The 15,584-nt window shown below is 41.6% G+C and overlaps 1 protein-coding gene across 12 annotated transcripts in view; it reads right to left on the bottom strand.

Annotated features, from left to right (window-relative positions):
- Positions 1-22: 22 nt before the first annotated feature.
- Positions 23-15,584, bottom strand: part of Dscam2 (Down syndrome cell adhesion molecule 2) — a 205,638-nt gene continuing 190,076 nt past the window's right edge. For 4 of the 12 annotated variants that reach the window (XM_033466701.2, XM_033466702.2, XM_033466698.2 and 1 more), the window contains exons 23-30: positions 14,291-14,472; positions 13,231-13,624; positions 12,513-12,656; positions 12,242-12,424; positions 10,538-10,749; positions 9,590-9,743; positions 9,188-9,290; positions 23-8,327 (exon numbers count right to left, since the gene is read on the bottom strand). In XM_033466701.2, the coding sequence (XP_033322592.1) occupies positions 8,078-8,327; positions 9,188-9,290; positions 9,590-9,743; positions 10,538-10,749; positions 12,242-12,424; positions 12,513-12,656; positions 13,231-13,624; positions 14,291-14,472 (1,622 nt within the window). In that variant the 3' untranslated portion in view covers positions 23-8,077. The remainder of the gene's footprint in view (positions 8,328-9,187; positions 9,291-9,589; positions 9,744-10,537; positions 10,750-12,241; positions 12,425-12,512; positions 12,657-13,230; positions 13,625-14,290; positions 14,473-15,584) is intronic. The other 8 variants (XM_076520957.1, XM_076520958.1, XM_033466703.2 and 5 more) reach the window with 5 other exon arrangements.

Consider the following 15,584-nt stretch of genomic DNA (forward strand, 5'->3'; position numbering starts at 1 on the left):
TGAAACGCCGTCGGAGTCTGGATTGTTTTATAATACTTTACAGGATATCAATTTATTTTATCGATTCTACGATCGACACAATGCTTCGAAACGCCATACCACCGACTAGATACAGTTTCAGCTGTGGCCACGTCGCGTTTCGCAGGTCTCGCGGACCGGCGAAACATGGAAGAAAAATTCTCTGGCTTCCTGGGTGTTGCACAGCACAGCGGCCACGCTTCGTTTCGAGTTTTCGACTCGCAGGCACACACACCGTCGCATTCGCACCGTGGATTCTTCCTCTAGTTCTCTCCCTCACATCTTTTGTTTTTACAACGATGCTAATAGTAGTTACAGTAATAATTGTTCGTTTGATTTGCTCATTGTCCACGCCTCCGTTCCTTCGCAGACGCGGACAAACCGGTGACGTAACTTCGAATGCATCGATTAGGAAATAGAAAACTGACACGTATAGGCGATACTAATTGAATCGTACGGATCCAGAGTAATTTCTACGGACGACGAATGTTCGTGTGAGAAGCGATGCATAGGTCAAATTGATTTCTTCGTTCTAATCGAATGCTGCTTTGAAATCGTTTACACTTCGTGGTACATTGAGATGCAAAGTTTTCAATCCGCCGATTCGTCTTCGCGGATTTCGTAACGATTGATCCCCGATCCATCGGTGACTAGATCTTCGACACCGAGATCCTCGATTACTAGATCTTCGACACCGAGATCCTCGATTACTAGATCTTCGACACCGAGATCCTCGATTACTAGATCTTCGACACCGAGATCCTCGATTACTAGATCTTCGACACCGAGATCCTCGATTACTAGATCTTCGACACCGAGATCCTCGATTACTAGATTCTTCGTACCTAGATCCTCGTGTTAGGGTCAGCCGTGGCTACGCGTAGGTCCGCGCGGACCTTTGGATGTATTTCGAGTTTCGAGGCGTTGCAAGTTACGTCACTGTTTTAATTAAAACACACCGTTCGTAGCATCGTGGGGCTCGATTGTGTTTGATCCGACGATCAACGAAGAGAAAAGTGGTGACGTTCGTCGGTTTGGTGATGCATCGTTTGGCCGAGGCGACGAACACTTCCAACTGGGTTGCCACTTGTGAAACGCGTCGACGAGATCGGATCGCGATAGGACATGGAATTCGGTAACCGAATTAGCGCGTTCTCAAACTAAGGAGAAATTTGTTGATAACTTTGTCCTATATATGTATTATTCGAACTACAATTACTGTCGTTCCAAATGATCGGAGCGCGAAACAGTTTCGAAACGCAACGTTCTTCTAATTTTTGATACAATTCAGCGAACGTTCTGCTGCAACGAATTGATGTAACAATGGAATTTTAAATGACAGTGTTCCAAATTTTTGAACGGCAGAAATTAATTTGGAGCGAACACAAAGGTCTGAGAACAAATAAAAATGAAAAGTGAAATGTAAACGAACCTGGTTGAAACGTATGTTTAGAAATAAGATATTTGTGATCGAATTAAATGAAAAAAGAATTTAATCAAATCAATTCTTTCATCCGAACAGCGGAACAAATAGTAGTCCGAAGAACAGCAATAGCGTGTCGTTTCAGATAAAAGACGACAAAGACTTTCACGAAGCAATTCTCAGGAACGGAACAAGCGTTCGTCGCCTTGGAGAAATGAATTTTCATCGGGTGTAATGTCCAAAGGTTCCAAGATATTCCTGGAATCGAAAAAGCAATCGGATATCGAAAGAACTCGTTAAAACGTACGCAGTCGTCGTACGACGGATAATTGATCGGCCGATGACACAATAAAACATGTACAAAAATCGTCCGATGTTATCGTCCGATAAACGATACCCGCTTCCCGCACAGGGCCTAACAAATTAATCGAACTCTACGAGTTTGATTGACGTGCTTCTCGTATATACACTCATGTATGTATCGTAATGTATGCGCATACACGCGCTTTAAGTACATATATATATTTATATAAATTTATATATACGCATACCTACGCCCTCGTCTTCGCAGTGTCGCGCACACTTCCGGAACTTAGCTGTTATTAAAGTATACGCCGCGGTCCACGAGCTTAGGGTCGCGAGCCTGACTCAAAATACAATAATTCGAGATACCTGTTGCGAGATACAGAGATTCTTTCGAAACTGTATCTTCCAATGCTAAGAAGGAATTATAACAAGTATAAAATTAGCCAAAGTTTAATTAAACTTTTCCAGTTGAAACGAATCATGGTTCGGTCAAATTACATCGACTGCATGGAAAAGCGTACGAGAGCGAAGTCGGTTAAAAAGTAAGCGTATTCGATGCTTTAGAGTCAAATCGAAAATGTATGGACCGCGGCGCGTTTAATGTCGCGAACATAAATTGCAGCGTGTTCGCGCAGCAAACGGTTTTCGTAAAGTACATCGAAAAAACGTGTTTAGCCTAGGGATCGCTCGAGATCGCGTAAAATTATTGTTATCGGAAATAGGAAGTGGTCGGCCGTGTTTTTGGCACACTCGAGTATGTTCGCGGAATGGCAGTGTCGTGGAACTTTTGGAACTCTTTCGCCGCGCTGAACACGATACGCGGGAACGCGCGCGGGCGGTGTCTATACCGTTTATTTTTACTTTCGAAATCAGTCTGAGGGTACGCTTGAATTCGTTGCGGGTCGATCGGACTCGTTGTCCGTTCCTCTCGGTTTCGGATCCGACAGGATCGATATGCTTTCGAACGTTGCCGAGTTTGGTATTACCTTTGCGCTGGCAGTTTCGTGTCTCGCCGGATGACGGATAACGTATCTAAAACATCTTCCTTGATTTTCGCGATGCAAACAAAAGTAGCGGAACCCGCTCGATTTTATTTAAAACGTACGAGACGATGTTTCGTTCGCGTTCGAACGAGAGACTCGAAACTTTTATTCGTCCCACTTGTGATTTCGCAGTCGTCGAGTGCAAAAAAGTAAAATGGTATCGCGTACCAAAAGATCGTGAAGTCGTGTGTCACAACTGGAAACAAAAAATGATCCATCCCGACGAAATATTGCTCCTCAAGGATATGCGTATCGTTTTATTGCCATTCTTTGCATCCAAAAATTCGAGAAAGACTTTCAGGTAGATCGAACGAGTACAGGAGAGTAGACGCTCGACGATTATAGTCTCAGCCTGCGAGATAACAGGTCCAACGATTCGATGCTAAACTATTGTGTCAATAATGGTAAACAATTATTGACGTAACGCTATGAACACTTTCGCGAAGAATCTGTAGTACTAGCCCCACGAATATCGATCGCGTAATAGGAGCACGGCTTCTCTCTCTCTTCTTCGACAACGCGGTAAGATCGATCTGTTTCGATGTATGACAATGTATTATACAAAAAAGTACGTGGCATTGATTAAAAATGGGAAAAAATGATTGCGGCCCGATGAAGAAGTTATTCCAGAACGTTTGCTAAAAGTATGACCGATAATAGAAATCCAATTAAGCTTTAAACTCAAAGTTAACAACCTAAATATCATAAAGAAACAACATACACAGAATGTAACTTTCACCGTAATAATTATTTACTATTACTACGGTACTATTCATCGAAAAAGCATTGCGTATTTGTTACAACGATCGCGAACTTTATAACGTCGATGAGCAAAGAGTATCTTTTCTTGTTATAGAAGAACTTTCATTTTATGCTGTATAAGTTCTATTGAAATTGTAAAGGTACAATTAACGAGAATTTATTCGTTAAATTTGTTTCATTGAACATATATTATGATAAAAATGGTTAAATATCCGAATGAACGTTTATGACGTTATTCTTATGACAACATTCTGAAATATGTGCTTAAAGACTGCAAACACGAAATGTCATGGTAGAGGCCACGTATCTGTAGAACCAACGTAAACTTTAACGTGAAATTATCGACTGAAATCAAATGATTATTGTGTCGATACTTGCTGGATACTCGATTAACGAAGAAGAGAAGACGAACGGAGGGTCGGTAGCCAGATTCCTTCGCCACGACCGAGATTCGTGGCACGAGCTGTAGTTTCCCGAAGCGACCGGTGTCCGGCGTTTTCGATTTAAAAATAGTTGGCGAGCCTTAAGTTAAAAGTGCGCGACATTCGAAGAAGGATGCCGGTTTCGAACGGTGAACAACCGGGCGTCGGGATAGACGCCGGCGACGTTCGACTGGCGTCTCGTCTCGGCATGGAAGAAATGTACAGAGCGGGGGCGGAGCCGGTCGACGGCCGGTCTCTCCGCCACGGAAATAATGTCTTAGTCAGACGTCTTAGGATTAATAACGGACTTAAAGTAATCAACGATGTTTAGACGTACGTATAAACTTTACAATGCAACAGAGCCCAACCCCGTCGGCGACGTGTCCGCCTCGTGACGGCGGGAGCACGCGGCCAACGGTAATCGTCGCCCGACGACGCGACGCTCCTCGACGAATACTCCTTAACAGCTGCGTGTATACGGCCAAATCGTCGCACGATCGTTTCGTAATCTCGTTCCCGATTCTAATACCACGCACGCACGCACTGGACACAGGTGAGCACGGTCCGGGCTTTGGCGGAATCACGCTGCCGCGCCGATTCGATCAGCAAATCATTTTCATCGGCTCCTCGAGATCGAACGCAGAGTAAGAAAATCAGTCTTGCGAATTGAAAACGATCGCTTCGTCGTCCCGCGAGAGTGCCGCTTGGACTCGGTAACATTCTCGCCGCCGCGTCGCAAAACCTCGATAATTTCGTGGAATCGAGGTACTCGATTCGGTCAAATTGAAAAGTTCATGCTATCGATTATTTTTTCGATTTTGATCGTTATAGAGCAGCGTAGAAATTGATTTTCAAATTTAAGCAAATAATTCCGATACCCGTGAGGGTAACGCGGCGGTCGAACTGTTAACCCTTTGATATACGAGTTATGTGAAATTTAACGCAAAAGATACCGTTTGATTTTTGATTTACCATTTATGCAAGCTTGAGAAATAACTTTTTTTTTGAGAATTCTAATCGGACACGATGTCGGCAGTATAACCGATACGTTGCTGGCAATATTTGCCGATCGTGTAAATACAGAGCAGCGAAGATATTCGACGAATTCGAGGATATTGGTGCGTTATCTTTCGTCGAAAACAAAAGGAATTGCTTCCTTAAAAAAATTCCGATACGATTCTTAACTTTTATCAGAAGTAACTTTCTATTCGAGATCCTGAAGTGCAACTTATTATCTCGATGGCTTTTATTTCGACAAGATCTACTTTCACAATTTTGAAATTTACTGGACCCATTTTTGGATTACTCGACGCGGAAGCGGTTCAAAGACATTTTTGATCGACGCGACAGGAATCCGACGACAAAACGAAATGGAGATTAAGCATCGCATTCCGGGGAACTTGATTTACGCGGCACAATTATGCAATCGTTATAAGATTTTTATTGTTCAACGTAGCGTAGAGTCGTGCTCGATAACGAGTACTGTCGCAAGAGTGAAACGTTGCTCAAGAACAGGCGCTTAAAAGCTTCGCCGTGTCGTAACGAGGGATCAGTCGATGACGCGGGGTCTGATTGAAAGCGAGCGTGGAACGCTGTTGCAAAAAATAACGACGGACTTGTCTAAGAATCGAAGAACGAACGGTGTAGGCCAGCGTGACCAAAATAAATGCTCCGGGCTGTGCATGTTGCGGTGACAGATTACTAGCTTCGTGACAATTAGTTACGCAATGATTCATTTCTACAACGTAGGGCACATACTTCTGTAAGAAAATAAGCTACTTTACGACAAAAACTACGAGGCCATCGGTCATCGGCGATTAGGCCGATGGAATTTCTTAGCGTAGATCGTTCTGTGCAACTTCAACGAATTCTCTCGAATCGGAGATCGTTGTTGGAAAAGTTTATTCTACGGTGTTGTCTTATTTTTGCAAAAAGAATCGTTTCCACTTTGACTACGATATTAGTTATAAGTGACTATACTTATAGTATACTCAGTTACTCGAGTAACTGTACACAAGTATAAACGTTTGTTCGATTATCGAGTAAATCATTTGCAACTATCGAAGTATGTAGTAATATATTTTGAATATGTACTAACAAATTCGTTCGTTATTGGACAGGTGAATCGTATCTTTGCTCATGGGATACCTTTCGTATACTCTATGTACGAAGAGATCCGCTATATATAATAATTTACAAAACGGACAATGGTTTGTAATCATATAGGCTTTATAGGTTCGAGTTTATCGCTCAAGTTAAGTTTGTATTTGCGGAAGCAATTCCTTGAAAACAGCAAACAATTTCATTTAATAGAGACGATTCAATTAATCCTCGGTTGTCAAGACTCGAATCCACGACCAATTACAAACATTTCATTTAAATTCTAGCTTTCTAGTAGCCAGTTCGACCGATCAGCTATTTGTATCGAGTCCAATAAGAAGCTCAACCTTGATCTCAAACAAATAAGTGCCAAAATACGTAAAGTCGATCGACGAGTATCGATTCAAATAGATCTAGCCACAAAATCGTCAAAAGTATGCGACGCGCGTTTCGCACGATTTAACTAGGGTAGTGGAACCGGTCACTGTGGGGTGATCAATTGCTGTGCTTTCGGTTCGTTTTCGGGCACGATTCATCTTATGTTTGTCGAATAAGACATATTAAATTTTCGTATTCTTTTATTTTGCTTATTTTCGAATTAAAAGAATAATTATATAAAATTCTAGAATAATATCTTTACAGTAATATCCAGATTAAAAACGGGAAACCACGTACATTTCTAATATAAAAAAATGAAAACAATACTTTTTAAAGGATTTATATAAAACATAGCATGTAATATACGTTAATCTTGTGAATTTAAATTTGTACGAATAAAACCAACACATATAAATATTAAAGACTTAAGAAAGGGACGGATAATTATATGATGGAATCAAAATTCGACATAACTCAATCGTAAAATTCTTATTACAAATTCTAAATGATTCAGCGTTGATAAAGCAACGATACTTATAAAATTTATTTCAAAATTTGCTATAAATACAAAAAATTAAATTCAAAAATAAACGAAATAAAAGAATAAAAGAATTCACCCCTTTGCGATCGGAGCCATTTTATGCAAATGAAATTGTGTCGACTCATGCAACGACTCATTGCATTTTTAACAGTTTGTAAAAGTTAATAATGCCCAAAAACAAAGCACAGGTACAGCAATCGGTGATCTTACGGTGACCGGCTCCGCTACGTTATCAGGAATAACGAACGGTCGTCCCTAAAATCGTTGTGGCGACGTCCGGAGGAAGACGAAGCGATCGTTTCGGAATTGGATACAGCTTGGAATCTTAACGGCTTCGTAGTCCGCCGGTTTCCGGACGCTCGAAGGACTTTCCCGTGCTCTGTTCGTACGATTAAGTCTTTGGTCTCGAATGGGTCGGCCGCCGCGCCGGCGACCGAGTCGCGGCGGTCTGAGCAAATTGTCGTTTGGCACGCACTCCTGCACGCGATTAAACTCATTCAACCAACCGATCATTCACTCACTCGTCGCGTCCACGCACGCACGCTCGTAATATTCTCGTTGCGTCACAGGCAAAGAGGGAAAAAGGGGGTGAGATCGAGCGTCCAGACTTGGGGCGATTACCACCGCCGAACGGATACTTTCGACGATACTGCACCGGTCGGTCGTCGCGCGACCGCGTCCCGTTCTTCGCCTCGTTGCCTGCGAACGGATTCACGCGGGACGATACCCCGGCAACGAGCGGAATTTCAAATTTCACCTATGTAATCGACAGAGAGAAGAAATGGGTAGAGAGGGACGCGCGTGATCCGCTGCGCGTCCTCTCGCGCGCGCGCGCGCCTCGAAAATTTATCTTTCGTAGAGCTCTAAAACGACGTCGAAAGTATCGCGGCGGGACACCGCGGATAGAGAAGGATTCATTTCACCTAATTTCTTATTAATTCTTTCTTTTCCTTTTTTTTTCTTTTCTCGTTTCCTTGGACCACGGGGTGCGGATAAGGGAGGGGGAACAGGAATACAAAGTTTGCCTACCGTGGGACACACACGGGACGTGCCGGTGGCACTCAGGGGTTAATGGGCGGGCGAATTAAACGGCGATCGAGTAGTCGGAGGAGGGGTTGTTCTGGGTGCTCGGCCTTGACCACAGGGAGCTCCTCAGGCCGAGTTTCAGCTTCTTCAAGGAGTCGATGTCGCACTCGGCCTCGCTGAGCTCCGGTCGATCGGAACGATCTCCGTTCCCCGCCACTACGTTCCCCTGATTGCCTACGAACGTGGTCTCCGCGACCGAGATCGGCGGTAATACCGTGCGTAGCGAGCTCCTGCTGGGGACATGCCATCTTCCGAGACGACCAAATTCACGTGGTTAGTAAAATGGCAGGTAAGGTAAAACTGCCTATTGTGAAACACCTCTTATAAACGCCATTCGAACTCGTCTCTAGTATATCTCAGAAGGGACAAAAGATACTAAAAAACTGTGTTTGAGAAAAGATCGTTCGATCCGAAAGAGACGTAATGTGCTGAAAATACAGGATGTCCCATCGGAAATGTGTGTCCCTCGTTTCCCGAGGTCATTCGAAGTAACTTTTTCCTTAGCGAAAATGCAATCCGCAGCTTCGTTTACGAGTTATTAACGAACAAACACTGACCAATAAGACGCGAGCTCGGCTGGCGGCCAGGCGGCCCAGCCAACGAGCGCGCGAAGCCCAGTTCCGCTCATTGGCTCCGGCCGCCTAGCGCCAGCCGAACTCGCTTCTCATTGGCCAGTGCTTTTCGTTAATAACTCGTAAACGAAGCCGCGGATCGCATTTACGCAAAGGAAAAAGTTACTTCAAATAAGTTCAGGAATCACTACTTTTCGGGTGTTAACATGATTATGGGACACCCTGTATATTTGTTTTATAAGTAAAATCTGGGACGTTGGGAGACTTCGAGATCTAGTTGGTATTTTTAAATAGAATGCTACGCTTTCATATTTACGATATTGCAGGGCGGTTTGAGACAAGAAAAGATGTTCGAAGTTTCAATATCTTCGGTCTTATCGGAGAGATACTTCAGCGTATCGAGTTAAAGCGAACACACCGTACGCATGTAAAAGATTTCGGTAAATTTTTATGGAACTTTTCGAAAACTCCCTGCGTGATGCAATGTATATACTCTGCAGAAAAATTCAGGAAACTAATGTTTGTTTATTAATCACCTAGATCGTCCTCTTCGTGGGAGTGACTTCTGTTCTGACATGGGTGAGATGTCCGATGAAGTGCTCGACGTACCGTGATAAATGAAGTCGGAAACGGCCCGAACTGTGAGCGATTTTATGAACATTAGAATATTATCGTAGGCCGCGATTAATAATTGAGCGACAGCAAGATACAAAGAGCATGTGAGCCTAGTCTTCCGTCTTCTCATAAATCAATTGGAGCGAATACGTGATACACATGTATGTATCTCGACGTTACGTTATTTGTATCGTCAATGACAAATATGATTTTCATATAAGGATACATGATATATTCATCTTAATCGAGAGTCGTGAATTAAGGATGTGTCATGAATTAAATGGAATATTAAAAACGATCTCACTGAGAACATTTCAACGTACTGTGTTTCAGTTTGCCAGCGTCCAACTGATTGGAAGACTCCGTGCGAGAGCTCGTCAGTTGATCCGGGTCAGACTCGCTCTCGTCGCTCTCGACGTCGCCCGGGGTTTGTTGTTTTCTCTGTTGACGTCTCCTTGACGAAACGCTCTTCATGCTCTGCGAAATCATAATATCACACTGTGTCAAATATTTAAGAAAGAAAAATATATACAGAAATAAGATCGAAAGGACAAACAGGCTTTCCAGTTGAAAATCGAAGTAGTTTTACTTTTAGTGGATGTATCCGTTACGTAAATTAATTCGTCTAAAATATGTAAGGAGTTAAGCAACAAACTATGAAAGAACATATTATATTCTATCATTTTTACTCAGATCGATTAATTTCGAAATGAATCCTTGTACGAACAAATTATTATTCGAATAATGAATTCTACTTCTTGTTCAGATTAATTGCTATCTACATATATTTTTATTCGATCGAATATTCGTACGTTAATGTGGAACAAAATTTGATTTCTTATCTCTTACACATCGCCCGAATTAAATTTAGCTCAACTCTGGTTAACCCTTTGCCGTACCATTACCTTCAATTCTATCTCTTCGATTGTAATAATTTCTTGAAAGAAAAAGAATATATATATAAATATATATTATATATTCTATATATATAAATAATATATTAATGATAATAAAATAAAAAATATATATATTTATTTATATATATTTATATTATATATAATATATAATATATTTATATTTATTATGTGGCTATACATTTACGCGAGTACTTAAATATTGATGACAAGAGAACCGAATTTCGTTCCGATTTAAGAATGACATTCATACTTAACAGGACATCTTCATCGCGAAAGAAGCTTGACAAAGTACGGCAAGGGGTTAATAGTCGCATTTGAACGTCGGCTGTGCCATTAATCCATAATAAAACGTACGGTCGCGGCAGGCGGAGGACTTGCGCACCCTTCGGTCATGGCGTGCTCGTGATACATGAAACTGTGAAGAAGAGTGTTGTTCGGGTGGAGACCGGCTGCTGAAGCTTCCGCCGCGCCTCCCAGTCCTCCCAGACCTCCCAACCCGGCCAGGCTTCCCCCGCCACCCTCCGAAAGCTGGAACGTAGCGTACGGAGAGATGTCCTCCGCTGTCTCTGTAACCCACCAGAGGCATTGCCTACCTTTCAAATCGCGTCGGGATGACTTCTGTGGGTATGAATGAGTTCCCTGGTTTCCATGTCAACTGTCGTTTTACATTCGCTATGTTACTTTGTCCTTTGATTGCAAGGGACGTCGAACATTCTGTGTTGCACGACGAATTCTTTCGCTCGAATACGATGCGACGATTTAGCTCTATGATTTGTTTTTAATTTAAACAGAATTTGTCTATTCACCGATTAGTAGTTCGCGGATTTATATTTGAAATCAAAATTGTTTGCATCGATGCTACAAAACCCGAGTTAAATAATGATATTATTCTTCCTTCGATAACCTTGACAAAAATAACCTTGACGAAAATATAACTGAGCATGCTTAAGATCATTTATAACTTCGTTAAACAGTTTTCGTTAACAGACTTTTTAAGGTACTCCTTCTGGACATATTAGTTGTTCTATAAAATTTAAGACAATCGTCGGAAACTAAATAAAAGTAACAATATTTATATTCTATATTTATATCTATGTTCTCGGCCCAAATGGACCCGAGTCCCGTCATCCGAGTATCAATATCTGCAATCGATTAAAAATACTGTAACAAGATTTTCAAATAATTTTCATGTCTTCCGCATTTCACTTACCCATGCTCGACGAAAAGACTAGCACAGAAATCCACAGACTAGCAATCAGGTATCAAAATTCAAGAATTTACTATTGCTTTTATACAACACCCTTTCCGAGTGAAATTATTCGTCTGCAAACTCGATGCTACAAGTTAAACCTCTGCCAAATTGTCTTTAATCGTTATTTATTATTTTTATATTATTTTTATTTATTATTTCTTTAGTGTCCCATAAAAGGATATCAATCTATTTGAGAAATGACGTCTATAGTTGATGCCTAATTAAAATGGATCGAGTAACTTCCTTTTCGGTGCATCGGAGATCGCTCGCAAACGCGATCAAGGCTCGTTGTGCGATCCATGTTAATTCGGTAAATTCGTTTACTTACTTTGTCGAGTACAACGTACTAAGAGTCGGATGATCGTGGATGATTCAAGCGATGCATGAGTAAACGTTCAACCAAACTCGGTGGAGCAAATGTGTGAGAAGTCTATCATGAGGGAGAGTCAAGGTCTTGCAACTCATTCTCGGATGGTATTTGCATACTTTCTAATAATATCGAAAGAGGAGGATGTGCCTCGAAAGATCGTGAACACGTTCGAAGAACGAATTGTCAGACTTAAATCGTTCCATGGGAGAGAGCATACCAACAGTATGATTAGTATATGAAAAGTATGATCGTACAAGAAGCGCAAAGAAAAATCATGAAGAATCTCGGACTACGGTGACGACACAGAACGAAGACGCGACAAAATAAACGACCGCCCCTGGTGAACAGCAATCGAACGCTAAACGGGTTCGTCCAGACCCATTCGAACTGCGCTACGCGTGCGACTGTTATCTGAACAACAATTATAGTACCAAACCTGGCTGTCGTCCGTATCGTAACAAAGGTTCACCTGGAATCTTGTCGGGCCCTCCGCCCGTATTCGCTTGTTGCAAGGCGACCTTGTGAATGGTGGCGTAGTATCGTTCCCTTTGCGTCTCCGCATTCTGTTGGTTCTCCTGAGACTCTTTCATCGGCCGTTGAACCCTGTCCCCAAGATATCCTGCGAATTTTAAGGGCGACGTGAATAGTTTCGCGAAGTTCTCGCTCTTCCGAGCAGTGGCTGGGACACCACGAAAATCCGAGCTTACTGTTTTTCCAGCGAAAGGCTACGATCACCACGGCGATCAGCAAAGCAACGATGGTCACTATCAACGGCAGCATCACCCTCACGTCAGCGTAAAACGGCACAGCCGATGCGATACCGCGTTTCGAGAGTTCTGGCGAGGGTGGTTCTGCAAAGTTTCAGGAACACAGTGCTTTTGGATAGAACTCTTGCAATGTGATAAGTGTCACCAGCGGGCTGTGCTCAGGCTAGCTTCTCGCAGTGCGAATATTTTGTTGAATTTCGACGAACGTTCGCGACATCGATCGATTAGTTTATGTTTAAGCTATAATCGAGCTGTGAATTTTTTAATAGTCCATTCATTCGAATGTAGTAAGAAAATCGATTACGCTAGACAAAGCAGCATTAAGTAATTAAAAAGTTATTAAACAATCGTCTATATAAACCTAATCGAAAACATCCACTTTTAGAGAGTGAACTAAGAAAAGAAACGATTTCGTTGCGAAGTGGACATATTGTACTCAAAACCCGTTTGAAAATCATAGAAAAAGTGCCGTGAAATGTTATTTCTGGAAAGTTAAATTGTTGTTTGAAAGCAGAAGAAGAATATTTGATATTTATTTGAGAAGAGATGAGCAACATTCTTATGTTCGTTATATACGTTACGCAAATTACGCTCGGTAGCAGCAAAAGCGTTGTATGCTCAGGCTTAACGAAAGCAACGTATAATTAACCAGGCTTACCACCTTCCTTCGTCAACGTTACAAATGTAAATTCCGCTTGGTTGCTGCCAGCTACATTGTGCGCTTCGACTTTTAATTGGTAAACCGAGCTAGGCTGCAGGTTCGTCACGATGAAACGTCGTTGCATCTTGACGCTATTCGACACCAGCGTCCAGTGGAACTCGTTGATGGGTCTATACTGAATCACGAAGTAGAGGATCGGACAGCCATTGTCGGGCCACACGTGGAGTCGCAGGACAAGCGTCGTCGAGTTTGGACTGAGAAAAGACGCAGCGGGTGGAATTCCTGGCGCTTGTCCTTGTGTTCGGACCGAGAGGACAGGCGACGACGGGCTGCTTCCAATTTTGTTGCGAGACCTTAGGTATAATTGGTAGGTGTTCCCACACAAGAGTCCCTGAAAATTATGAATACGATGGTCAGTCCATAAATATGTTATCTTTCTCCTATAGCTTTTATTTTTGCAAGAGACGTTTAACGACCAGATCTCGATGTTTTGAAGAATTACTAAATCATTACTAAAATAATTAAAGACGAAAAGAAACTTCTAAGCGACTCCTGCTTCTTGCAATAGACATAGACAATTTTTACTTTGTACAGAGATCCGTAGTCTAGTCGTAATGTATTTCATTGACTAAATGTTTAATTAAATGATTTATTTGCTTTTGCAAAAAAAAAATAAATTATCTGTTATTTCTTCAAATCATTATATTCGATATTTTATTTTAACAGAAATGTCTGGTTTCCTAATACGAAGTGTCGAATGTTTTTATTATTTCATATTATTCCAGATTATTAGGAATCTATTTGAACGAAGTAAAAGATAAAACAAATATGCCGCGCCCTGTTCCGGTGGATCTTACAGATAGCTGAACTAATTGCGCGTCCGAAAAGGCTACAGTTTTGGTAGTTCGATCCTGTTTTTAGACACTGCAATTTTGTGTAGACTCTCCGTTTCGAAGATTCCGATCGAATAAGACGATTCTAGTCGTAGCGAGACTGAAGATTTGTCTACAGTGCGGTACTTTATTTGGAGCGTTCCTCTTGTAAAAGGAGCATGTACCTTGAGTTCGTGACTAGTAGCATGACGAGACAGCTGCAGTTCTTCCTGATTACCGTGAGTCGTTCGATAATGTAACGTGTATCCTGTTAGCGGAGCACCGCCAGTGTGCCCGGCTTTCCAGTGTAACAAAATGCTACTCGATGTGGAGCTGGTTACGTAAAGAGCTGGCGCGCTTGGAGGTACTGCAAATAAACAAAGAATACTTATACTACCCGATTAGACACGAAGAAAGGATCCGAAGAAAGTTTTGCGACGAACAGCCCCTAAGAAATGCTAGAGGGGTTATATTATATTATATTATATTATATATATTATATATTGTTGAAATTTTAGCCTCGAACAAAAATTAATCTATAGTTTACTTAGTACTAAGATACTAAGATATCGGTTTACATTTTCGTCGGTTCCGTCAGCGGGCAACGACGGTGATGTAAACTGTATATAATAGATACCGCGATACATCATCACCGGTACCATTAGATACACATCGTGCCCTGACTGTTTGGGGATCCCAGCGTCACGTATACAATGTGAAACGCGACAAATAAACGTCTCTGATTGGTGGATAAGACGAACCCAAAAAGGGTATAAAAGAAGCGTTTTTTCTTACCGGACTCTCAGTAGAGTTTGGTCGCTCGATCGTTTTCGCCCATATACCTTCTCTCAATAAAGGAATAAAATAAAGTCTTTTTAAGAAAAGAATTAGAATCATATTCATTTTTTCATTCCATAATCCCAACATATATAATATAATATATATATAATAATATACAGGGTGTTCCACAATTACTTTAACAGCCGAAAATGAGGGGTAGCTGAGGTCATTTGAAGTAACTCTTTCCTTTGCGAAAATGCAATCTGCAGCTTTGTTTACGAGTTATTAACGAAAAACACTGGCCAATGAGAGGTGACGGCGCGAAGTTCGAGAGCCCGCAGCACGAGGCTTTGACAGATGGTCGGGACGGACTTGAGCCGCGTTCGAAGTATTGAACAAATCACGAAGCGAGAACTTTCCGGATTTTTTTTTTACTACGTAACAATGATACTTTTAAGAAAAACGCTGTTCACCTTTACTTTAGAACGTCTGAAGAATATTTACTAATTTTTCGGACCCGAAATAATAATTAATTTAACCGTGACGGCCGTTTTAATTTTCTAGTGTGCACGACACCTCGTGTGTAACATATGAAATTTTTAAGCAATTGGGAAGAAGACATTGCAGATCCGACAAATGAAAGTGAAGCAGAATCTTCGGACAGTGAAGTTCTTAGAAAAACTTGAAATTTATCATCTC

The sequence above is a fragment of the Megalopta genalis genome, chromosome 4, assembly GCF_051020955.1.
Source record: "Megalopta genalis isolate 19385.01 chromosome 4, iyMegGena1_principal, whole genome shotgun sequence".
Classification (NCBI taxonomy): Eukaryota; Metazoa; Arthropoda; class Insecta; order Hymenoptera; family Halictidae; genus Megalopta; species Megalopta genalis.